General features: G+C 34.9%; 3 protein-coding genes across 3 annotated transcripts; 2 read left to right on the top strand and 1 right to left on the bottom strand.

Moving 5' to 3' along the window:
• The first annotated feature begins 4 nt into the window (after nucleotides 1–4).
• Nucleotides 5–4,661, top strand: PRMT7 (protein arginine methyltransferase 7). Its single transcript, XM_007039785.3, has 14 exons — nucleotides 5–474; nucleotides 709–916; nucleotides 1,075–1,200; nucleotides 1,305–1,469; nucleotides 1,556–1,674; nucleotides 1,758–1,837; nucleotides 2,102–2,373; nucleotides 2,555–2,791; nucleotides 3,194–3,267; nucleotides 3,391–3,484; nucleotides 3,652–3,801; nucleotides 3,882–3,956; nucleotides 4,064–4,160; nucleotides 4,319–4,661. Exons 1-14 carry the CDS (start codon nucleotides 131–133, stop codon nucleotides 4,474–4,476), a joined length of 2,199 nt encoding a protein of 732 aa, XP_007039847.3. The 5' UTR covers nucleotides 5–130; the 3' UTR covers nucleotides 4,477–4,661.
• Nucleotides 4,662–4,897: 236 nt separating this feature from the next.
• OWL1 (DNAJ heat shock N-terminal domain-containing protein) lies at nucleotides 4,898–10,902 on the bottom strand. Its single transcript, XM_018118048.2, has 13 exons — nucleotides 10,597–10,902; nucleotides 10,205–10,491; nucleotides 9,828–10,025; nucleotides 9,630–9,744; nucleotides 9,413–9,499; nucleotides 8,621–8,709; nucleotides 7,705–7,789; nucleotides 7,364–7,417; nucleotides 6,619–6,699; nucleotides 6,432–6,509; nucleotides 5,813–6,052; nucleotides 5,358–5,465; nucleotides 4,898–5,258 (listed from the first exon to the last, which is right to left on the bottom strand). The coding sequence occupies exons 1-13, from the start codon at nucleotides 10,741–10,743 to the stop codon at nucleotides 5,202–5,204; spliced, it is 1,626 nt and encodes a 541-aa protein (XP_017973537.2). The 5' UTR covers nucleotides 10,744–10,902; the 3' UTR covers nucleotides 4,898–5,201.
• Nucleotides 10,903–21,183: 10,281 nt separating this feature from the next.
• On the top strand, nucleotides 21,184–26,219 carry PGSIP8 (Nucleotide-diphospho-sugar transferases superfamily protein). Its single transcript, XM_018118432.2, has 5 exons — nucleotides 21,184–21,681; nucleotides 24,477–24,735; nucleotides 24,852–25,053; nucleotides 25,158–25,305; nucleotides 25,399–26,219. Exons 1-5 carry the CDS (start codon nucleotides 21,401–21,403, stop codon nucleotides 25,937–25,939), a joined length of 1,431 nt encoding a protein of 476 aa, XP_017973921.2. The 5' UTR covers nucleotides 21,184–21,400; the 3' UTR covers nucleotides 25,940–26,219.
• The last annotated feature ends 398 nt before the right edge of the window (nucleotides 26,220–26,617 follow it).

The raw sequence follows: 26,617 nt of genomic DNA, 5'->3' as shown, positions 1-26,617 counted from the left end.
TTTTTTAATTTTGAAAGATTTGTTAATTTTAGGCTTTAGTAAACAAATTAGTTGGCCATGGCCGGACAGAGAAAAACATACTAGCAGCAAAGCACCGCCATTCGCTAAAAGCTCTTTCCACTTCATTCGCATGAATGCTCTCATCTACAAAACCCTAATTCCCTCCATCTCCCTTCGCTTATCAACTCGTTTGACTTTGATCCTCAACTCATTCCTTCACTTCAAAGCACCCTTACCTCGAGCCATGAGTTCCTACTCTCCCCAGCAAGTCTTCCAACTCAAACTCGACCCACTCACTGGAAACTCAGAGTGGGTCGTCATCCAAGACAGCGACGAACTCCCAGAATGTTCCAAGGAACCACTTTTAGCTTCGACGTCGTATCTCGACATGCTCAACGATTCTCACCGGAACAAAGCCTTCCGTTTAGCCATTGACAAAACTGTAACCAAACCTTGCCACGTGCTCGACATCGGGTAACTCTTCAAAATTTAATAATCAACAGTATTAACTTTTTAGGCTTCTCCTGTTTCTTTAGCCACTTTCTTTTTTATATTTATTTTCATCTTTATATGGTTTAGTATTCGCAGAAGTTTAAATTTTAATCGTTAAAAGTTGTTCGTTGATTATTTGTATCCAAATCTAACAAGCAAAAGGAAGTAAATTTTGAATAATTATATCTTGAATTGGCCATTGATAATATTGTGCAGTGCGGGAACTGGGCTGTTGTCAATGATGGCTGCGCGAGCAATGGGATTAAACGGAAGGGTAACAGCATGTGAATCTTATCTTCCAATGGCGAAGTTGATGAGGAAAGTATTGCATCGAAATGGTATTGGGAAAAATATCAATCTTATTAATAAGCGTTCTGATGAACTCGAAGTTGGTGTTGATATTCCTTCTCGTGCTGATGTGCTCGTGAGTGTCAAATCATTAATCCTACATATGCATTGGCTCTTATAGTCGTATTTTTAAAAATGTTCAAGTTTTCGTTTTGGATGTTGAGAAATGGAAAGTTATGGTTTAATTGCTTATTTTCTAATGTTAATGCTTGTTTTCTGATAATGTAAGTGCAGGTTAGTGAGATATTGGACTCCGAGTTACTGGGGGAAGGGCTGATTCCAACTCTGCAACATGCACATGACAAGCTCTTGGTGGAAAATCCACTAACAGTGCCGTACCGAGCTGTTACTTATGGCCAGGTCTTCATCTTTATTTTGAACCATTAGTCTATTAGTTAGGTTGAAGGGTTGCAGAATCTTGCCATTTTTTTTGAGCATTTTGTATTTCTCTCCTGATACTTCAGCTGGTTGAAAGTCCATACTTGTGGAAGCTCCATGATTTATTTGGTAGTGAAGCAAAAGCATCAGATGGTATTCATCTTGTTCCTACAGGCTTGGAGACCGTTATACATTTCAAATTGCAGCAGCATCCAATGCATTGTGATGCTATAAGGAAAGAAATAAAACTGGTAATCTTATTACATTACACACTGTTTTACAGCCTTCCAAGAAAGTCCCAGCAGTTTAATTCCTACTTAATTTAGAATTCATTCAGCTCTCAGAACCCTTCAAAATATTTGAATTTGACTTTTGGAAACGGCCAGACAGCCATGGGAAGACTAAGGTGCAAATCAAGATGACAGATACTGGTTGCATTCATGCTGTAGTTTCATGGTAATTATTTTTATATATGCAAGATTTGTGCCAGAAGTTTCTTTTCTAGAGATTGTCAATAAACTCTATGTGTTTGTTTGCAGGTGGATTCTTCAACTTGATCGTGAAGGAACAGTCTTTTATTCCACTGCTCCAAGCTGGATAAGTTCAGCAGCTAAAATAGGTGAGTCAGGTCCACAATTGTTTGTGCATAGCTCTTTGATCACATTATGATCTGTCTACTCTTGACATTCTTGAAAGTCAAATAACTTAACAGGGATTAGCATAATGCTTTTCTTATGGTTATTTTCAAATGATGTGAACCCAGTAGATGGGATCAGAGTTCTGCTCAAGTCATTTTCCTGTTCTGATGATATTTCCCAATCCCTAACAAAATAGAAATTATTCTCTGAGTTTATGGAGTAATTCTTGTCTGATGCTTCATTAGGAAGTGGGAATTGGTGTGACCACTGGAAGCAGTGTGTCTGGTTCCTTCGAGGGAAAGGTATGCCTGTATCAGAGGGAGAAGAAGTTCTTTTGGAAGCTACTCATGAAGAGACTAGTGTCTCATATAATCTCAGTGTCCTAGGCTCTCAAACTGACATAAGGGAGCATGACCAAAGAATTGGGGATTTTCAGCTGTTAGTGTCACCAGAAAGAATTGCAACTTATGGAGACAGTGAATGGCGATTGTCCATGTTGGCAGCAGTAAGAAAAGCTGTAAGCTCTCTCCTCTCAATGTTTGTTCTTTTCCCACATCTTTACTTACAGCTGCATTCTAACAGTTATGGATGATTTCAAAATTTCTTGAGTAACAGTCAATATTAATTTTCTTCTTCTTTTTGCCCTATCTGTGCCTTTTGTTTTTGCATGCTTTTAATTGTAAACTCTATTGTTGCAGTTGCAGGGAAGAGTTAACCCATTATGTGTTGTTGCGGATGATAGCATTTTTTTAACACTTCTTGCTGCAAATCTTTCGAAAACATCACATGTAATATCATTGTTTCCTGGGTTGAGAGACAAGGGTGCCAAATATGTGGAAACTGTTGCTAAGGCAAATGCTTTTTCCATGGATCGTGTTGAAGTTCCTGAAAAGTGGAAAGCATGTTTGACCATGCTTGATACTCATGGGAAGAAGGTAACTTTTGTCCTGCTTCTGCTTTGGCTTGCTTGCCAGCATCACTTTCTTGTTGAAAATAACTCTGCTTCTATCAAAGAGAAAAGTAAAAATAGAAAAGCATATCACTCTGCTTTACATGTGTTCTTTGGACCCCTTTTTTTTTTTCTTTTAATTTCACTTGTCTCTTTAGAAAATAAGAGAACGGCAAAGAGCTGGTTCTTAAGATGCAAACTTTCTAATGCATCAAATCCTATTGTCATATGCAGTTTTCTGTTATTTAAAAGTTGTCAATGATCTTTGTTTGAGCATCATAAAATCAATCCTATTCTGCTTGAATATGTTCTGATGATAAGATTTAATGTTCTAATACTCAATTATATAAACAATTCAAACAAATTGAGATCATGCCTTCTTTCACAGGTTGACCTGTTAATTGGAGAACCGTACTATTATGCAAATGAAGGAATGCTTCCATGGCAGAATCTGCGATTTTGGTATGTTCTCTTCTCTTCTTATCATAGCTTCCATAAGTCAGCTTGTTTAAAGATCAATGCTTATGTGTTTATTAGCCATTCACTCTCCATTTATCTGCTTCCTCCCTTTTGGTCTGGATTTAGGAGGGACCGTACCTTGCTTGATCCTGTCCTTTCAGAGGATGCATTGATAATGCCTTGTAAAGGAATACTGAAGGCCTGTGCTATGTCTCTCCCGGTAAGTTGGTATTTTCACTTTATCAAATCCTTCCCCAAGACTCCTTCATTGATAAAGGAAAAATGAATAAAGAAATAAAGAAACATTAGAAGGAATTTACCCTCTTTTATGTAATTTATACAAGTATGACATGACCACAAATTCTGTTCCGGTAACCTCTTGTACAGGATCTTTGGAATAGTCGCTGTTGCTTAGGTGAAGTTGAAGGCTTTGACCATTTTGTAGTAAATACTACCTTAGGGGCATGTGGTGAATTACCAGCACCGAAAGAGAGTCCCTGTCTTCCTTTCTGTGTCTGGCAGTGTGGTGAGATTAAGGTAATTGATGTAATATACAATTGATTTAAGAATGAAAATTACGGTGTTGTTGCTAATACAACTGCATTAAATGTGCTCAGGAGCTAAGTGAGATATTTACCATCTTAGAGTTCGATTTCTTAAAACTAATGACTTCATGTTATGGAAAAGCACAGGTACACCTTCCCCCCCTCCCCAAAATGAAAAAAGAAGCCTATACTAGTTCAGAAACTATTAATGATGTTATTATATCCTTGCAACTAATTCTATGTCTTTCTTATAGGTTCAATTCACTGAACATGGTATTTGTCATGGATTTGTTCTATGGATGGATTGGGTGATGGATGCTGAGAATTCTATTGTAGTATCAACCAGGCCAGGTATAGTTGTAATTCTTTATTGGCCAAAAAGTGTAATGTATTTTTGCATGGTATTTACATTTTTGTCTAAAATTTTACTAGAAACGATCATATAGGACATTAGAGAACTTTTATCATCTCACCATATTCATCAGGGGTTTTGTTGCATGTTGGTTCAGACCACAGATATTGGAAGCAAGGGGTTAAGCTTCTGACCAAACCTGTCGCAGTTGGAATCCATGGATCGAAAACCACCAATGAATTTGGTTCTACCATAATCGAAGCATTCTTCAATCCATCAAGTAGTGCACTCATCATTAAACACACATTTTCATGACTCCTAGCTTCATCATTAGGCTCATAACGAGAGCTGTACTAGTCTTTATTTTTCTTTTTAACTAATGGCCATGAGCTGCCCTCAAGAGAGTTTTCGATTAAAACCATTTTTATAGTCTCTATTGGAATTCCGGTTCCCATGGTTTCAGATTGAGTAAGTGTATGCACTTTTCCCTGCTTGTTTGAGCTTTCTGTTGGGTGTTGTCAATGTGCGTGTATAAATTGAACAGAGTTCGAGAAACTTAGCCAAAGATAATTAACACATAATCTCCTATTTTCTTTTTTTCTTTTTATTTTAAAAATACTTATATTTCATACGACTAAGAAATCCTTGTAGCTCTAAAGACCCAACAAGAAAATGCTTCCAAACCCATGAAATGAAAATAGATCATAACTTAATCAAAAGCATATATAGGTAGCAATTTTGAGCTTCAAAAGATTGTGAGATTGAGGTGTTTGAATCCAAGGGAAAATTACAGAACTATGGAATTTATTCTACAGCCGGAAAATTACAAAAATATGTCGTTTATTCTACAATCAGAAAATTAAACCAAATAAACTAAATTAATTTCTTCAATGCCCTGGTTAGGTTGGTCATTCCACAGATACACGTAAATAAATGTATATAACTGAAAATTTTGGTGATCTAATTGAGGTTCCTCCAAGGCATGTCGAGCATGCAAAATTGCCAGAGGTAACCAGAAAATCAAGTTAAAAATTGTGATTTCAGATTCTGTGTGCCACCTGGGGTATTTGCAACTCTTCATAATCATCCACAACCACCTGATTCAGAAATTTCGAATTGGTCAATGCCCTCATTACCATCTATCAAGATGATTTTGGGTTAAAACAATAAGAAAGAGTGATCTGTGATAGTAGTACCTCATATCTCTGACCATGGTAAGTGTACTCCACATGCAATTGCTTAGGTTCTCCAGGGCAAGGATCACAGAAGCCCATGATGCCTGACTTCTTTACACCATCATGAAGCTGCATCAAGAGAAAATCAACCAATCTTATGCTAATGGGAACAAACAAGCATGTACCACAATAAAGTCAAATTATCCAAATCTCTGTTGTATTTACTAAATGAACTTCTCAAGAGTCTTAAAGTCAAAAGAAATGCAGACTCCTTTTAGGTTTCCCTAACATCTTTTGGATGGTTTCTGGTGCAAAAGCTTCCATACAGTTACCTCATGCCCTAAAAGTTACTAGAGGGAATTTCATCCTACAATCTCTTTTGAGTTATTGACTAGTTAATCGAGGCAGTTATCACAGCAAATAGATGACAAATATATAATCATACAGTCAACAAACAGGATTCAGAAGAAACAAACCTTAAGTTGCCCTGGATCGGTAACAAGGAAATTAAGAGGTAATGTTACATCCAACACTTGTGAGGCTAATTCATCATTTGTTTCTCTCAGTTCATCTCCTTTCTTTAAAGCTTTACGATTTCCATAAACCGCCTTAGTAATAACCAGTCCATCTGTTTCCTGTTGCTTATTTCTTTTCCTTCTGGCCACATTTTCTAACAATTGCTGAGCTTTTGCAGCTGCTTCCCTCGCCTCTCGAACCTTTATACACATCAAGTACAATACATTATTAAAATTTTTTAAACAAGAATCAGCTGCTAATAAAAATAGTAAGCAAGCCCAAAATATTTTAATCATAATTATTAAAAGTTATATGCACCACATCCCCAGCTGAAATATCACGAAAATCATTCATCAAAGCATGGCTTTACAAATGCATTGTAAAAGACTACACCGACTGCATCTTGGCTTTCATTCATGTGAGAAACACTGTAACCAACTAATAAAGACATTTAAATAGAAAGAAGTTACATCATAAATATACAACAGCAGAAGAATTCTAGCATCTTCATAAAAGTAATAAAGAGGCCAAAAAGGCATATAAAAATTAAGAATACCTAATGCATTTGAGTAATCATACCTGGGTGGCAGTCTTTTCCATATTTTCTAAAGCCTTCTGTTTTTCCCTCTTAAGGTAATATGGTTTGAAAACAAATTTCTGCAATTGTACATACAGTGATAGTTATTTACAAAAGTATATTGCAAATAAGATATTCAAACTGTAAAACCAATTGGTCAAAACTTTAAGGACAAATGTAAGTGATTACCTTGAGTATAAAGTAAATTGATGTTGGAACTACAAATGCCCCAGTAGCTAACACAGGATTCAAATGCCTGGAAAGCAAAATCTGCATATAACAAACATAAGCAACAGATTTATATGCAAGAATAGTAATCAATGCAAAAGATCAATCTCTATTACAAAAATCCTAACATGGCAAACTAAATTTCTATTTCTTCCTTGCATTTAGTGTGCAATTTCTTTTGCTTAAACTTGTTTACATACAACTTCATACAAATAATTATTATCACACATCAATACATGGATCCAAAGTTCATAGGTAAGCATGCATTTGCACCTTCGCGTCTAAGCCATAGCATACCATCTCAACTTAGATCTACTTTCCCAATGATATATGTCCAAGTGTAGTTCACAATGTAGAAAATTCAAGTCATGTACACTTACAATAGTACCTTTTACTTCCTACTAAAACGTTGACAGTTAGACAAAGTTTTCTACATGATAAATTTCTAAATTTTATAACATAGGTTCTGGGTGCAATTATAAAGCATTTCATTCTGAGAACTCAAAATCATGTAAGGATAAAATATATTATCCTATGATATGATCCCATCCCAGTCTATACAAGCAGGAATTCTATTTCTGGATCTCATCCCAGCTGATCCCAGCACTAAAGGAAAGAAGTACTGCACATGAAAATCATACAAGCAATGGCATGCCTCAAATATAAATGATCTTTAAAACAAATCAGAGGACATGAATATCCTTACAGGAATAATTAACTTTTGCCCTCCACGGTGCAACTCAAATTTCCAAAAGATACCCTGTCAACAGAAGGACAGATTCAATGCAACTCAAATTTCGAAAAGACACCCTGTCAACAAAAGGAAAGATTCAAAAACCTTTTTGGTTTTTACCCCTATATGACAACAACGTCACATATATTAAAAAAGTATGGATTAACTAAACAAGTGAGTGTCAACAAAATGATAACCCTTGGTTGCAGGAACACATGATTTCTTCATAGCTATATTCATGAATAGGTAGGATTTTTCACCATAATATGGCATCATAATGTGAAATCCCTTTTGGCTAAGATATAAGTGATTACCCGAATTCCAATTGTATACAACATGCGGACAGTACTAAAATCAGATACTTTTCTCCCACCACCAACTTCAACCTCAAAAGCAGTGCTGGAAAAAAGAAAGAGTCAGAACTCGCTGCAGAACCTTAAACTTAGCAGCCAATGTTCTAACTAACAACTTAACAGAAATAGTTACTCATTGAAAGATGTAAATTTGATTGCCAAAGTGCCACAGCTAAATGACAGCATTAAACAACCTCATGTCTTGGTCAATTAAAGGATTGTTTGCATTAATAAACTTTAATCACTCTAAAGTATTTCCAATAAACTATTTGGAATAAACACATCTTTGACAGCATACTTATTGCCTACTGCATTGAAGTTTTCTTAACATACACTGATCATCAAACTGATCATTTGGATTAGAATTTGAGTTTTTTATGTCTCAACAACACTTCTGAATTTTCAAACAAATTATGAAAACTTGAACAACTGTCTATACGCTTGTGAGTATGTGTTTCAATTATTTTAACCCAGTTCTTTATCAAACATTTTCCATGATACTTCCCCTTCCCATAGTGAGATGCACCCTCTTTGAAACCACTTACCAAGAAGTCTTAGAGGAAGTTGCAGTTAAATGACACGAGGAACTGTTTCTCTCAGCTTCTTGAACAATATTCTACAAGAAAATGACACTTTTACAAAAGATTTTATTTTGTTTTGTAGAGTATCATCTGTATTTACAATGTTTTGATACCGTTTATGCATAACTCTACAGTCCAGATAATACAATACATGTAAACCTCATAAACAGAATGCAAGAAACATGTCACACTATACATTGCAATAGAAGCTCATTTATCAGCATAAACAGCAAAGAAGAAGAATAAACATTAACTTGCCTCACTTGTTAATCATCAGTATCAGTATGCAAACTTACCTTCCAATTCTGCCTGCAATACGACCATGAGATTTTGAGGAAAAACGACGTGTATAATGAGCTGATGCCCCAAAAGAATTTGTGCCAAACTGCAGTGCTTGAACATGAATGAAAAACATTAAAAAGAAATACAACCGGAATCGTGCTGGGAGAAATAGATAAACAGAAACAAGAGGTTTTGAAAATAAAACATGAAAAGGAAGGGAGAAGAAAGGCAAGAATACTATTTTACATGTCATCTACTAGATGTGGTATCATTAGAATATGCACATGATCATTCATTTGTCCTTATCCTCATAAGAGGTTGAAACAGCAATATTGACAAATCATAATAGCTGAATCAATGTGACTACTATTAAAGCTCCAGACTTCCAAAGGGAAAAAAAAAAAAACAAGCCCAATTTAGCATTCATCAGAGACAAAATGGCAACAGATTTATTAGTTCAACATAGGATAATCAGCTGTTGAGCAAAACTTCATAGTTGATCTCCACTCAAAGTTGACATAGGCAACATCAAGCTCTAGTTCCATAATCTGAGTGAGGAAACAATATGTTGCTTGAAATTATGGGATACTTAAGTCCGATAAACAACTGATCATCTTAAGCTAAGAGTGCAAGAAAGTATTGTAGCTTTAAGGGTAGCTGCAAATAAGGTCTTTTGGGCATCGAAGGTGGCTTCCACACTTTTTATATGGAATTTGATATTTTATGGAAGGAAGCTCCATTGGGATTTTTCTATCTGTTAGTTATTCTGCCTTTAATTATACAATCTAGATAGTGAACATACTTACCTTCACTTCTCCAGAAGCAGACATATTTTGGTCTTTCTTTACCCATCCAACCCCAATAGATGGCTCTGGACCAAGCAAAAGTTCTATCTGAAAAAGAGGTGACCAAAAACCAAGATTAGAAGCCTCAAACAAATCAGCTAAAACTAAGAGTTACCATTTCACACTTCTACAGGCCAGAATGATAAACCAGCCAAAATTAAAAAGAAAAGTAGCATACATTTCCACTTGCTGTATCAGAGAGTTGGCGAGTCCAGGTATTTGAAAGATTGATCGAACCATCTTGCAGAGACTTTGCAATGGAAATTGTGGCAGTTGAGTGTAAGGATGTGTGACTGGAGAAAAAAAGATCAAAGAACTAAGATATGGAATAAAACTACTGAATAGACAAACAGAGTTAAAACTTGGAATGCCCTACCGTGTCATCTGTACGCCTACTAGACCACGTAAACCAGCTGATCCCATAAACTCAATGGAAGAAACTGAGGAAATCTGATGCCTAAATACAGCCGAGGCAACCCCACCACCAGAATTTTGTTTGACTTCCAAATTTCCACCAATTGCAAGAGCATTACGTTTCGATAATTGAGACTGAACTTCACTAGCCATAGCCATTCTGAAAAATTAAGCAAATAAGAAAATAAGAGAAAAATAGATAATAAGGAACAGCATATTTCAATCCGGTGCATACTTCAAGAAACACATCAAGACTCGAAACCAACACCAAAAATATATTAATGTGATGCAATTGTGAAGAAATGTCAAATTAAGGAACAAAAAGGGAAAGGGTAATACCCTCCTATAATGCCATCACCATCTAGAAACTGTGGCAATGACAAATTAGCCAGTATTGTACCAGAAGGTCGAAAATGCGTCGATATCTTTTCTTGTTCCTTTCTCCGTTTTAATTTTTCGAGTTCTTCTTTTATTTCTTCCACTTTATTCAACTTCGGGCCAAGCTCTAATCCAGAAGTCAAACCTTCCATACCATAAATGTCGTATATTTGCCTTTTGCTTTCATCAGTTAATATTTCATATGCTTCACAAATCCTTTGGAAATTCTCCGTAGCAATTTCCTTCATCTGAAAACAGAAAAGAAAAGAAAAGAAAAGAAAATTACTAACTCTAAAGTTAATCTTTCCAATTGAAAAGTAAAAAAAGATTGTTGGAATGAGAACAACACTTACATGAGGAGCTTGGTATTTGTCAGGGTGATAAACTTGAGCCCATTGCCGATAAGCTCTGCGGATTTCTTCATCGGAGGCGTCCGGTGATAGGTGCAACAGTGCGTACAGTTCTTTGCTTGGAGGTCCGCTGGCACCGTCCTCCTTCATCTTTTCTTCTCTTCAATTGTGAAATCGGAAGAAGAAAGCCGGGGGATTTGAGTCGAGTCAAGTTATGTTGAGAGAGAAAGGGAGAGCTCTTTAATATGTTTTCATTTTTCTGTGTGCTTTGGGGGTTTTAGGGGTTTTTGCTTGGCAAGCGTGGGGGTTATAATTTGCGCACGGGTCGGTTTTTGCTTTGGAAACGTCCAAAGTATACGATGGCACTCGATCACTCATCATTTATACAGGGAGGGGATGGATCTCTTTTTAAATAAGATGTACGGCTGTGATTACATTGACTTTCTAAAACAATGTTCACAAGTTCTTTTGACTAATTATTATTCTTCACCATGGTTGCAAAATTCTCAGTGATTTGGGTTCATTACTCTATGTTGCAATTCACCCAATTAATTTTTTCTCGCTTTTGGTTTGGAACTTCAGAGTTGGTTAGAGGACAAGTGTTTGTTGGGTCAATGCACTGTCGTGGGGGAAAGGTTCAATTACATCTCAACAGGTTTAGAATTCTGGATCATAAGAGATTGGGTACATTGACTTGTTACTCTATTTTCTCTTTTCTTTTGTTCCCCAATGCTAATTCTTTTATAGCATGTTTGGTTGGGGGAATGGCTAAGCCATTCCCCCTTTATTCCCAAGGAATTTTTATTCCTTTGTTTGGTTGAAAAATAATTCAAGGAATAGTCATTCCTATGGAATGGCTATTCTTCAAAATCCTTTAAAACCAAGGAATAGCTAATACCACCCTCTCTCATGGTATTAGCTATTCCATGATTGAGGAATAAATTTAAAAATTAATAAAGATAAAAATACCCCTTACAAGTTTAAAAATTTACAACTTTATTAGTATAAAATATTATTTTTCTCTCTCTCCTCTTTCTCTCACTTGATTCTAATTTTTAATAAAATATTAATATTAAATTATAAATAAAATATTAATATTTAAATTATCAATTATTAATAAAATAAATTATAAATTATTCCTATTTAAAAACAAAATAAATTAAAAATAAATAAACATAATATCATTTAAATTAGATAAATAATATTAATAATTAAATCATCAATTATTAATATTTAAATAAATTACCAATTATTAATATTTAAAAAATAAAATAAAAAATTAATCATAATAAAATTTAAATTAAATTAAATATTAATATTTAAATTATCTATTATTAATATTTTAAATAAATAATCAATTATTAATTTTCAAAAATAAAATAAAATAAAATAATTGATCATCATAATATTTAAATTAAATAAAATATTAATATTTTAAAAAATAAATAAATATTAATATTGAAATTATCAATTATTAATATTTTAAAAATAAAATAAAATAAAAATTAATCATAATAATATTTAAATTAAATAAATGTTAATATTTAAATGATTTATTATTAATATTTTAATTAAATTCTAGATTATTAATATTTAAAAAATCTAATAAAAATAAAATGTCACATAAATAATAAAGGGTGTTTTTGTCTTTTTATTTTCTATTCCTTTCTTATTCCAAAATTATTGTTACCAATCAAACACTACAATAAGTCATAATAATTATTCATGTTCTATTCCCTTTGTCATACCAAACTAAGTAATAACTATTCTATTCTATTCTCACCTCATTCTATTCCCACATAATAACTATTCTATTCCATTCCTGTCTATTCCGCCAACCAAACGTACCATTATAGAATTATGCTTGTATTGAGAAGATTGCAACTAGGTCCAGTAACCCAATCAAATCAAATACGATTTAAAAGAAAAAGGTTTGAGTGATTTATTGGGTCTATTGATTTAAAAAGTTTGATTCAATTGGTTTATTTAATCAATTCTCAATTTTAAATTTTTTTAAAGATCAAATTAATATTTAATATATAATAATTTATATTATATTTTTTAAAAAATTATATAAAATATATTTTTATTACATATTTTATAATTATGAATAAATTTTATAAATTTTAATATTATAATTTATAAAAAATATATAAAATTTTGTTTTTTAGTCCAAAATCGAACTAATTGAATTAATTTGATATTTGATTGGTTTGATTTTCTTTATATGTGATTGATTTTGATTATTTTTTAAAAATATTTTTTACATTTGATCTTTAAATATAATGGATCCAACCATTTAATTGTTTAAAACTTGATCCATCTAATTAGTGAATTATAAACAGCCAAAGGCCCATATCCCATATGTTGTTTGGGTTCATATATTTCTCCAAAACCCCAAAAAACTCATCTTTTAAGTCCATATTTGATTGCATGAACAGAACATATCAAAATAGAATTTCGTTATACTAGGAACGAAGTATTGTAATTGTATGTAATGTATAAAAAAAATTCAAATATAATTTGGTCATGGAATTCTTAGTAATATAACTCTTTATATACTTCTCCAGGCTACTCAACAAAGCCAAAGGAATGAACCCAAAAGAAGAAGAAGAAGAATACCAGAGCCATTGGATGAGGCCCCTAAAGATAGAAGAGAAATAGCCACACAAATCCAATCCCAAAACTAATCTCTAACAGCCATCAATTTAAGAAATGATTGGACAAGAGAATTCATAACATGCAAAAGTTAAATATTATTACCAGATTTGTCTTCATGGTAAAATTGTGACCTCCTTTCCCAAGGAATTGCCGTCGGCTGGGAAATCATGATGATTGTGACCAAGCTTGTCGCGGCCACATGCCCCTGCATTGGATAACGATCAACCAATGAATAAAACAGTAGGTCAATGATGCATAATTCAATCCTAGTCGTCCTAAAGAGATTTGAGAGTGATGGTAATTAGGATCAATAATTCAGATTAAGAGGGAAATCACACCGTTTATCCAATAAAAAAATGTCAAATTAATTTAAGATTCCTTTGTATAATATTTTAAAAATACATTTACATCCTAACTAGTATAAATACTGTATCGAACGCAGCATCACAATCATAAATTCATATGGTTTGTTCTTTACCCATGCCCATGTGCATAATAAATGAAGACTTGTACGAGCAACTAAGTGCACTCCGGAACAAAGCCATTTGGATTATTTATATTAATGCACAAGAAGATAAATTTTTTTATTTTGTTTTTTTCCCAAAGGATAAAATGGCGATTGGTGACGCTATTTTTGGAATCCATCAACTTGAATTATGGACCACAGTAGGTCACGAAAACCTCATTCCAAATTATTCTAAATACCACAAAAGGACGCTACTGCAATTATTCTTCCTGACCACCTCATGGCTTATGGCAGGCATGGCAATACATGGTGAATGATAGGAGGGGTCATGGGGCATCGACTTTATTGATTTTTTTTTTCTCTTCTTTCTAGGGCTACAATTAGGCTTTTTAGTAACCTAAATCATGAGCCCATTAATTTTAGGATAAACCCTAGAACTTGAAAGAATAAAACTACTTCCTTCCTCTTTTTCAAAGAAATTACTAGAGTCATTTGGTCAAATTTACCTGATGTTTCAAGTTAAAACTACTGATTGACATGATCATTTAATACGAATGAAGAAACTAATTGAGGAATGGGATCATGATGCAAAGAGGTAGGTTGGTACGAAGATACAGATGTGCCTCCTCTTGTATAAATATGCGTCGTCGCATATTAATACGGAAAACTTGAAACATCATTCTCTTGATGAGACAGACCGAAGCTTCAAGGAAATTTCCTAAGGCCCCACTTTTTATTCAAACCTGAACAAATAGATATGTGCGATCAGAAGAAGTAAAGGAGATGATGTATACACTAGCTACTGGTTACTAGCTACTAGCTACCTCCTCAGTTGCTACATCACGAATCATCCGTATTACCGGATTTTATTGCAGCAGTATTTAAACAGTTAATGATGGAAAACCACGAAAGAGAGAAAATGAATGCTAAACAAATTTCTTCGAAGGAATCCAATTGGGTATGTTTACATATTTAAATTAGTATTGGCATGGAACGTATGTATTCAGTTAACAATCTCAAAAAACAATTTTTGTTTAAGAAATATGTAGATAAATACTATTGAAGTATCTGTGTTTTATCGACAAGGTAGGAAATGCTTTTGTCCTTGATCAACCCACCAGTTTTCCATGATTCATACATATATGAACAAAATGGCTTTTCCCATCATTTCCTTGCCCTGGGCCAAATTTGTCCAGCCAGTGTATTTAGTCAAGCAATGGTTATACGTTGATCTTGCTATGACGACATATGTAAGCAACAAGAAAGCCTTTGGTTTGCCAAAAAAAATCCTTTACCCTTACAAAAGCGAAAAAGCTAAACCATAGTTATTCGTTACTGTTTACCACATTTGCAAAAAGAGTTGAAATACGCAAATTCTCTTCATTGGTCCATTTCATTCCCTATAGAACCAAACCCAAACAACAAAATTCCAACTTCTCTTTCCCTAGGTTTTTTTTTCGTTTCAGTTCATAAGCTCCCATGGGGCTGCACCTATTAGCACTAGCCAAACTCTACCTCTTATCTCCCTCCCGTAGTTTCACTCCTTTACCTGCAGGCTTCATTTGCCCTTTTGTGCTCAAACTTTCCTTCAGTTTGAGGATTGTTCGTCGGGTTTACATCGATGTCATTGATGCATCTCGGCTCTTCCTTTTCCAGTTGAGTCAGATAGCTTTCGAAGCTGATCAGCCAGCTCCGGAAAATGGGGACAGATGGGAGCGAGCTCTTCGGTTAGTTTGCCAGAGGATAACCCATGTGAGAAGGTCTCCGATGGGACAATCTGACGAGGATAGCTTCCGCACTCTCACCATGCTTTCACTTTAGGGAGATGGTCATTACGGGTGAGAAAATGAGAATTTTATGATCAAAAGTTGAAAGCTAATTTTCATGAGTATAAATATATATAGATATGCATATCTGGATTTTTCTCTTCTTCTCTTTAATTTTTTTCATCTCCTTGGAAGAATGGAGAGGTGTTGGATGTTCACGGGGTTTCTGTGTTTTCAAGTCATCAAGAAACGTGAGATGTGATGTCATGGCTATGAACTTTTGTTTCTTAAACTTTTATGGTTGGCCAGAGAATCTGTCAGAAATGTTGATTTCAGTTAGTCTCATGATCATCCTACTCACTGAACAACAGTCCACTCCATTGGCTCTCTTCAAAAAAATTGGATAAAAACCCAGTAAATAACACTTGTGCAACGCCCTGGATTTTTGTATTTTTTGTGGGTTTTTTTTTAATTGGATTACTTAATTTTAATTATCCCTTACCAATTCGATATAAAGTATATATCAAAACAAAACACTGTATTTGACTGTTTACATGCTCCAATTTCACTATGATAAGCAAAACAATTTATTAACAGAGCTGTGGACTGTTGAAAATAACAAGCAAATAATTTTATCCACACGATAACACGGTGTCTTTCAGTTTTTATTTGACTGTGTCAGGATTAATGTGTGGAACACATTGGACTCGACTGTTTATGAGTTTAATTTGTTTAAAGGGCGTACGTAGGAGAACACGATGTGAACTAAAGTTTGCGTTGCCTTAATTAAGTTATAATTTCTGGTTGGCTTTTCCAAGTGTTCCCACTTTGCATATGATTTGCTTTGCCTGCATGTATGCCTTCTTTACAAAGAAAAAGTAAAGCTTCTATAACACATTTTCATTCAATTTTTATACTCAAACTTGACTGATCTGATATCAAATTCAGCATCCATTGCTTAGAGAGAGAAAAAATAAGGTAATCAAAGCCAAAACCCAAAACTTTTGCAGAGTTTTCTCATAGTTATAAGGTGTACTATGGCTTTGCAAATGGTGGTTCTGGCTACCCTTCTATCCCCCTCTCATGGCGTAAGTCCCATTCTAGTTGGTTTGGCGTGCTCCTTTCTATTTAAACTCTCGTTCAATTTCAGCCTTCTTCGTCAAGGTTGTATTGATACATGTCACGGCATTAGGATTTTAATGTATCACATGGGTCAAATAGCCTTTGGCATTGAACCAGCTCTTGGCAGCAGCAGCAGCAGCCGCAGATGGGAGCAAGCTCTGCAGATGATCTACGAGAGAGCAATCAATGTGAGAAGGTCACCTACATCTGTTGATACTAGCTTCCATGCCTTCACTACGCTTTCACTTTGACCATTTAATAATAGTAATACGTTCAATTCAGTCTTTCATGTAACGTGGCTACTACATTTGTTTAGGTTCTATAGTTTTTTTATTTCTTCAGAATTTATGCTTGTAGATGGATAACAGTTGTAAAGTTAGATGAGATTCCTCATTCAATACTTTTGTAAAGAAAAGGAATAAAATAAAAGATTCTGTCTTCTTCTTTTTCAATCTGACCTGTTGGTTTACAGGTTAGCATCATTTCCATAATCTGTTTCTTAGGGGTTAAGTGTTACTATCTAATTACTCGTATCTTTTTGCAGCAAAGTGTTATACAATTTTTTTGTTGAATATTTTAAATTGGAAAATTTTGAAGGTAAATATAAAATTTATTTACATTCGAGCATTTAGCTTATTAGTTGGTGTATGATTTTTTTGCTTAAACAATAAAGTTCGAATCCTTCTCTCTCAATTAAAAAATACATAAGTTATTTATGTATTTATTAGATATGAATTTATAAATTTTGAGATTCTTTTACAATAAAGAATATCCTTTAATTAATTTCTTCAATTTTTACTTCAAAGTTCTTATGACTTAATATTAAACGAACGAAGGAACGATTTGGAAGCTTTTCTTCAAAGGTCTTAACTTAATCTTGAATGAACAATTAAAAACTTTGCTTCAAGTTCGCTTCAAGGATGTTATAACTTGATCTTGAACAAACGAACCATTTGGAAACTTTTGACTTGATTTTGAATGAAAAAATTAATTAGAGACTTCGTTTCAAGGAACTTTGGGTCTTGACTTGATCTTGAATAAATGATTTAGAGATTTCGTTTCAAGGGTCTTATCACTTGATCTTGAGTCTTATAACTTGATTTTAAATGAACAAACAATTTGGAAAATTTTCTTCAAGAGTCTTGATTTGATATTGAACAAACGATTTAGAGACTTTACTTCAAGGGTCTTAACTTGATCTTGAATGAAGAAATGATTTAGAGACTTTTTTGCTTTAAGTTCTTATAACTTGATCTTGAACTAATGAACGATTTGAAAACTTTGCTTTAAGGGTCTTGACTTGATCTTGAATGTTTGAATTATTTGGAAACTTTACTTCAAGGGTCTTAACTTGATCTTGAATGAACAAATGATTTAGAGACTTTTTCGCTTCAAGGGTCTTATAACTTGATCTTGAACGAATGAACGATTTGAAAACTTTACTTTAAGGGTCTTGACTTGATCTTGAATGAATGATTTGGAGACTTTCCTTCAAGTTCGCTTCAAGGGTCTTGACTTGATCTTGAACGTTTGAATTATTTGGAAGCTTTGCTTTAAGGATCTCAACTTGATCTTAAATGAATAATTTGAAGATTTCGCTTCAAGAATCTTAACTTGATCTTAAACGAAGGATTTAGATTCTTTGCTTCAAGTTTGCTTTAAGGATCATATGACTTGATCTAAGATGAATGACAATTTGAAAATTTGTCTTGACTTGATCTTTAACGAACGATTTGGATATTTCGCTTCAAGTTCACTTTAAGGGTTTTGATTTGATATTGAACAAACGATTTAGAAACTTCATCTCAAGTTTTTTTTAAGGGTCCTGACTTAATTTTAAATTAACGATTTGGAGACTTCACTTCAGAGGTTTCGACTTCATCGAATGATTTGAAAACTTTTCTGTAAGTCCACGTCACATGATTTATCTTTAAAATTTTTTTAATTTATTAATTTTGGATATGTAGCATTTTGTAATTGGATAATAATTGTTGCCTTTCTTCACAAAGTTTTACAGGAAACATGTTTGGAATCCAAAACATTAAAAGTGGCAAAGAGCTAAAAGACAATTTGAGTGGGGTTTCATTATTCATTTATTGTTTCTAACAGGAGGTTTTTCTTGAGTCATCATTCCAGGAAACAAAAACTCGTGCATGAGATAATACCAAGATCAAAGCAAAAGTAATAAATTAAATTCTGTGGTCAGAACATTGAGGAACTCTACAAGTAGCAAAATATCAAGATGACGTCTCTTTTCTCTTCTGGTGCCAAGCTAACAAAAAAATAAATAAATAAAAAGGATGCCTCGCATGTGCCCATCTCACCTTCTCCCCTTCTCTCTCCTTCAAGCTCCTATAAAGTGGTAAACTAATTACGAAAAGGATTATAGAAGCCAAGAGACACAAACGCACACAGAACAGAAAGCACGCTCTCTATAAAAAGAGGTGGGCGGATCCATTAATCTCAGCCCATAAGAGGACAGAGGGTTTGCAATCTTTCATCCCAGAAAAAAAAAGAGCATATAATTCTAGCCCAACAGAAACGAAATGGCCCAGTTCAACATAAAGGAGGGCATTCTTATTTTGCCCTTGGGCCTACTTAAAGAAGCATATAGCTCAAACCAAGACAAGCGAACAGGCCTTATTGGCTGGACCTGTTTCATCCACATTAGTCTCAAAGCATTTTTAGCCCAATTGCAATAAGCTCGGGCCACCTGCCTAATTGGAGCTGTGTATAAAATAATGATTTTATTTATATTTGATGGTAATTGCGTTAAGGAAGAAAAATTATCAAAAGAAAAGACGCAGTACGTACCGGGTTCCCTTCCTTTGATGGCACAGGTTGGTGAGAAGCCGTTATCATTTTGATCAGAACTTTCACACTTTGTTCCTATATATACAATCCCACTAACAGTCATATACGCTTGGTTGGTTTATGAATTTAAATGTCGGGGATATGACCACTTAGAGGAATATATAATTCTAAGCTAATACGTCTCATAGCACCTTCTTATTTGAGGAAACAGTTTAAATTAATATTCAACTAGACAATTATCTTCAATTTTTTTCTGATCCACCTGGAGTAGTGACAATACTCTTGAAAAGATAACACTATAATATTTTATAAAAGCATATTAGTTTAAAAGAAAAACAAAAGTGATGCCGGAGAGATTGTTTTTAATGTTATTCTAATCTGGCTAGGTAGGAGGCAATCAGATTTTGCATGGTACAAGTAACCCAATAGGATAATCCTCGAAAGCATGGGATATTCATCAATTTATTGAGTAAGACAGAGAAGGAAAGCCATCTTTTTTCCCTTTCAATTAATTTTGCAAGGAAAACTTGGGTATTTTATAATCAAAGTGATTGTTTATTCAATAAACTTGGTATTTGATATGTTTGACTTATAAGTTAATTTTTGCAAATCACTTGACAAAGTAAATAAAAAGAAAAAGACATTGGCTTGAAGTTGAACTGGCTTTCCGGCTCGTAGACTGCTTTGATCTAAAAAACTTGGTTATATCTTTTTTCTCTTCTTCTATGATTGGGTCCAATCTGAGAGGAACTATAAAAAAAACTTTGGGTGTACCATAGTACTTGGTGCGTGAGAGGATAAGGGAATCAGACCAAAAATTTGATCAGAAACAAGAAGCTACCGAATTCTTTATTGTTAGAAAAGAAGGCAAAGAAAAGTAAAAGTCCCAAAAGGCCGAAAGAATAGTCCGTGTGGGCCCTTTACTATGAGATAAAAGAAATGGTTGCGACCTAGTCACTGCTAAGTGGGATAACAAGATTACTTAACGCGTCTCGTACGATCCAAATAAGTTTACGGAGTCAAGGTTGGAGGCCCCCTCACATAAGATCAAAAAGGCCTCCCGCGACCTTGTTGCCCTATTGTTTTATTTTGCTCCTCACCGTATTGACCAGGACAATCGCGTAATTCTGGTCTCCATCTCTTGACTTTTCACGTTGTGCCATCCCTCGTCCCACCACGTGTCCCATTTAATTCTTGTTTCTAATTTTCCTCTGTCCAAACAAAGGACGGAAAAATAAATAAATTAAATAAAATAAAACCTCCGAAACGAATCTCCATTCTCCTTCAGCTTATTAAAGTGCCCACGATCAATCTGGCTAAATATTTACAAGATTAAAAATTAAAAATTAAAAATTAAAATATTGAACCGACCAAAAAGTCAACAAATCCCATGCATTTTTAAGCTATTTTAATAATTTTTTACAAGGCTTACGTGAAAATTTTTTTTTCCCCGAGAATCTTTCGATTTGTTCCATTCAATTATGCGTCGTATTTGTAATTACTCAAAAATATTATACTCTTAAAATAGTTTCATATATTAGTATGTGTCGTAGTGTAACGGATCATGGCTTTCTCAACGACTGGCTGTTGAAACGTTGAGGAGGACTTACTCCAAAGTACCACCGTAAAATTATATATATTATATTTATACTATTAAGGAGCTGATGGAAAACGGAAATTTCCAAAAATGCCCACTTGCACTTCATTAAAATTCTTTTACAGAGCTTTCCTACTCTGCTTCCTTGCTACTTGCTTTTATTCACCCTATATATATATGCTTTCCAAAGATTAAAGAGTTGCCATACAACGGAAAAAAAATCAAACAAATAACTTTGCTGAAGTTCCTTATATTAAATGCTGATTATTTTCCATTTCTATAGGCAGTTCTTGATTATACTTCTTGGGGTTTCTTTTTTTTTTCCCTTCACCTACTGAAAACTCAGAGAAGAAGAAGAAGAAGAAAGAGAAAGAGAAACGAATGGGTTGGAGCGGGGAGAGACGAAAAGAGGTTGTTACAATTTTGAGAGTTCTGCTAGTGCTTCTGGCGGTGGTGCAAACGACGGCGTTTCATGGGGTAAAGCTGAAGAAGCAGGAGCACCGGAACGCTTATGCGACGATGATGTACATGGGGACGCCGAGAGACTACGAGTTCTACGTGGCGATACGCGTCCTGATCAGATCGCTTGTTAGGCTCCAGGTGGACGCTGATCTCGTCGTCATTGCCTCCCTCGACGTTCCCCTCCGTTGGGTTCGTGCCCTGTAAGTCTCCAATAACATTGCTTTTCTTTTCTCCTTTTTCTATTTCCCCTTTTTTTTTTCTCTCTCTTTAAATGCAATTTGAATATTTTGCAATAACATAGTAAAAGAGGTAGAAAAGTCTAGTGGGGAGACCAGCGAAGCCATAGTGGGTCTCTCAGGAGCCAGTACCACTCTGGGTATTCACCTAATCCTTTGGGAGATTGCTTAGAATTTGAATGATAATAAGCTTTATTATTCCTTTTATTTCATATATTTATAAATGATTAAATAAACTTTTTGAAAAAGTTATACCAACTATTCCTAGTTGCAAGCTTTAAACAGTAACAATACGTATAAGCTTTTAAATACTAGTTTAAGACGGGTGAGTTGAGATGTTAGATGGACATTGGAGATTGGATAGCGAAGCACGAGAAATGAAGTCACAAAGAGAGCCCTGGTTTCGATGAACCTTTGTTCTTGTGAGTAGTAACGGTGATTTCTTTGTTCATTAAAAAAATTAATTCAGACAACTGAGAAAAAAAACGGTTGTCTTTGGCTTATTGGTAAGAAAACTTTGTAATGAATTTTACCGAGAAAAACCATTGTCTTAAAAGTGATAGTGACCGTTTGTTATTATTTGCCCTGGTCTTATTAAAAGAAAAATAACAAATGAAAATGGTGGGTTCAGTTCAAATGATGGAAAGAAATAAAATCTAATTTTTCTCCTCTGTTATTTGCCTTTTCAACTTATCTTTCACGCAACGTCGAAACTCAAAAAGGCGAAAGGTTTGAAAGAAGGGATGTATTTCTGATTTATTTTCTGTCCTTTATTCGCTTTTCAAATATACTTGCAAATATTTTCTTTCCCCTTTTCCCAAAACGTAAAAGAAAGATATTTGTCTGGAGAATAGGAAGTAAATTGATCAGATTCGGAGGTGTTTTGCTTAAAGAGGTGAAATGGGTATTTCAGCTGTTTCTTGGTAGCAACTAGCATGCCCTCCCTAATACCAAATGGTTTACTTCTTCACGAGTCATATTTCATGGTTTTGTTTGACTGGCCTGCATATTAACATTTGCAATTGAGAATTTTAAATTTTCAATCACATTAGCTGGAATCGTGCTATAAGGTTTTACTTTCCTGGTCAAAGGAAAGGGACAATCAAGCTGTACGATTTGCTATTCTAAATTTTCGAAGGGTTTTAGGTATCTTAGAGGAAACCGGGTGGATCTAAAGTCGGTTTTCCACGTGCACGGTCTCTTCCCACTTACCGGTCAAGTCAACTTCTAATTTGCTGCTTAAATTGTGATGAAGTTGACGTAACTTGCTCAACTGGATGTCTAGTCGCGGATAGAAACGCTATAGGAAAGTAAAGGTCGTCCTTGAGACTCAACCAGGGTAGGTTCGAAGGGTCAGCCACTTATGAGAATTAGGACTCGGGCCCAGGGGCAAGACTTAATTATGACATTTTTTTATTTTATTTTTTATATTTGTTTGTTATCGATTCTGGTTTTCTTTCCGATAATTGAGAAGGAAATGAACAGTATCCATTTGTTTTTAACTTCACATAAGAGAGAGAGGAAACTGATAAGAACAGAGCTCAGCTTCCCTAGATAAGACGCCGCCCATTATAATTTAATTAGAGGGCGGGAGCATCTGGTCCGAATTATATTTCGGGTGATTCAACTGGTACCTGTAGTTATCCAAATTCAACTAGTGCGTCACCACATGTCCCCACTCTCACTTTCAACAAGCACTAGAAATGGTATTAGTCAAGGAAAAGCATGTGAGAGCAGCTTGTTTGGTGCACAACCCCTTTGACAATGGTAATTGTTGTTAGATTATGGAGTTCCCCTTTTCTTTGATCCTTTCAAAACTGATGTTTCAAGACTATGTTGCACCGCCCACGCCCTGCTGCTAAAAGGAGTACGTAGCGGCTAGTTTATGTCAGCAAAAGCAATACATTATCCTTGTTTAGAATATTAGATGATTGAAAAAATAGCTAGTCAAAAACCAAAAGAATTCAAGTGTCTTTCTATTTTAATTTTAATGTGTATATATGTTAAGTGATCATTTTATCTTTCTTGGTGAAACATCATTCCTTTCTTTTCGGCCCTTTCACAATCAATCAGTTTGCTTTGCATGTATCTGGGGATACCAGCAACATATTTGATAACTTATGTTTGGTATAAAAAAATATGATACACGTCTAGACGTAACTACCTAAATAAATTCTTTAATGGGATCTTCTCTTATTTCCATGTGGTACCTGTCCAGATGCAAATAGGTAGATCAAATTCTTTAATGAAGCTTTAGCGTATATCTGCATAATCCCAGTTGTTTGGTTTCTAAGCTGCAAGGTCGAATCTCAGGGTGTCACACATGGTCCAAATTAACCAGGGGAGTTCTCAATCATTCCTTATATGCCTTCATTTTCTGATTGGAGGCTTGTCTGATTGACATGACTTCATCATTCTTTTGTTTCTAGAGTATTTAAATTAAAAAAAAAAAAGAAGAAGAAAAACAATGTTCCTTAACACAATGAATAATGCATTTCCTGTGTCATCTAAATGCTATAACTTGACAGGCAAATGTAAGTGTAAACATTGGTTGTTTTACATATTAGTTTTCTAAATTATACAAGTTTGATATGGTGACATTGGACTTAATTAGGGAACTATTTTGTATGTGTGTGGATATGTGTGATAACTATCAATTACATTATACATTAAGAAACCTTCACGCAGTTTAGTTGATAACAAAAAATAAAGGATATAGGGATGAAATAAAAGTGACCGGCTCTGTTTTTGTGGTGTAGGGAACAGGAAGATGGAGCAAAGGTGATGAGGGTGGAGAACATTAATAACCCTTACAAGAATCAGAAATATTTTGACGAGAGATTCAAGTTAACACTAAACAAACTATATGCCTGGAAGCTGGTGGATTATGAAAGAGTGGTCATGCTAGATGCTGACAATCTCTTCCTCCAGAAAACTGATGAATTGTTCCAGTGTGGGCAGTTTTGTGCAGTCTTTATCAACCCCTGCATCTTTCATACTGGCCTCTTTGTGTTGCAGGTAACAATTTTCTTATAGATGTGATTCATTTCAAGTACATTCATAAAGCAGCGCCTTAATAGTAGTTATACAACCTTGGTTAATTGGTTCCTATGTATATATTTTTTTATCTGCAGCCTTCATTAGAGGTGTTCAAAGACATGATTCATCAGCTGGAAACTGGTAAAGAAAACCCTGATGGCGCAGACCAGGGTTTTATTGGTGTCTACTTCCCGGACTTGCTCAACCAGCCAATGTTCCATCCACCCCTAAATGGAACGAAACTAGATGGGCAATACAGACTTCCTTTGGGTTATCAAATGGATGCTTCTTATTATTGTGAGTAAAACAGTGATGATCTTGATCTATAATGATTCCATGCTTTGATCTTGGGCCACTAATCTAACCTCAAATTACCTTTGATTTTTTCTGCTGGTCCCCAGATCTTAGACTTTGCTGGAGGGTACCATGTGGACCTAACAGTGTGATCACTTTCCCTGGTGCACTATGGTTGAAGCCATGGTATTGGTGGTCTTGGCCTGTCCTGCCCTTAGGCATTCAATGGCATGAAAATCGTCGTCAAACTTTAGGGTAAGATAAGAAAATAAAAAAAGTACAAACACTGACAGAGATACAAAAATCTAGCGTCTTTGAATAATTAATGAGTTTCGATTTCTTATACAGGTATGCAGCTGAGATGCCCATTATAATAATCCAATCGGTTGTTTTTATTGGAATCATCGTGATGACACGTCTAGCACGCCCCAGCATCTCCAAACTATGCTACCGGCCCTCAGACAAAGGCACAACTTTGATCCGAACTGGCCTAAAGGTTATAGCAATCTGGTCTATCCTTGCAGCCTATATAGTTCCCTTCGCCATTGTTCCTCGTACGATTCATCCATTAGTAGGCTGGACATTGTATTTCCTTGGTTCGATTGCGCTTTCCTCGATAGCAATTAATTCTTTCATGCTGCCAGTCATCCCGGTTTTCGCTCCTTTGCTTGGGATTTTTGGGTCTCTTTTGGTCATGGCGTGTCCTTGGTACCCCAACGGAGTTATAAGAGCTTTAGCTGTTTTCGGCTATGCATTTTGTTATGCTCCCATTGCTTGGGGTTCAGTGGTTAGGGTCGTGTCACGTCTTCAGGTCTCACTAGAAAGGGAACAGTTTTTCCCAAGATTGGGTGAATCTTCACCACCTTCCGGCAGTAACAAGTTGTATTGAGACTTACACATGGTATACAGCAAGGAGACAAGGACTATCAACAGATTCTTTTTTTTTGAAAAAAGAATAGCATCTGACAGAATTGGAAGACTTTGAGGTGATTGGCAGGTTCAGTCAACGTTGTACTTCTACATTTAAAAAACAGATTATACATTTTTGTGATTAAAGGCTTTTCAATATTTATTTCCCAGGAAATTAGCCCCTTGAAAGGGTTATTACAGGAAAAGCTTGATTCTTGTTTCTTTTTTGTTGTCAATACAATATTTCGTCGTTTAATTCATTTCTTTGCCAAATTGTGACCATACAATTCTAAGAATTGAGGTTGTACACTTTAATCCAAGCCTAACTCCAAAATGATAACTATTTCACTTTTCAAAAATAAGAATTTATATTGGACAGGGCTTCGAGACTCGGTAAAAACCACTCAAGCTCCTGAGCAGCCCTTTTGAATCCAGCATTACTTGACATGTTTTTCCAACTGGGTTTGTCCAACTAAAGCCCACTTTGTCCAAAAAGGAATTCTACCGGTTACTAGACATGTTCTTTTCACAGGTTTGACCCACAAAAGCCCACTTTATCCATAAAAAATCTAATTGACGTTGCGGGGCAGATACACATGCTCTCATTGTCTATCACGGATTTCAAATCATATCAGTATGAGATTAAAATGACTATTAA

Source organism: Theobroma cacao, chromosome 3 (assembly GCF_053813885.1).
Source record: "Theobroma cacao isolate CCN51 chromosome 3, ASM5381388v1, whole genome shotgun sequence".
Taxonomy (NCBI): Eukaryota; Viridiplantae; Streptophyta; class Magnoliopsida; order Malvales; family Malvaceae; genus Theobroma; species Theobroma cacao.
Note: the sequence above shows the minus strand (reverse complement) of the source record. Positions and strands in the feature narration are given on the sequence as shown.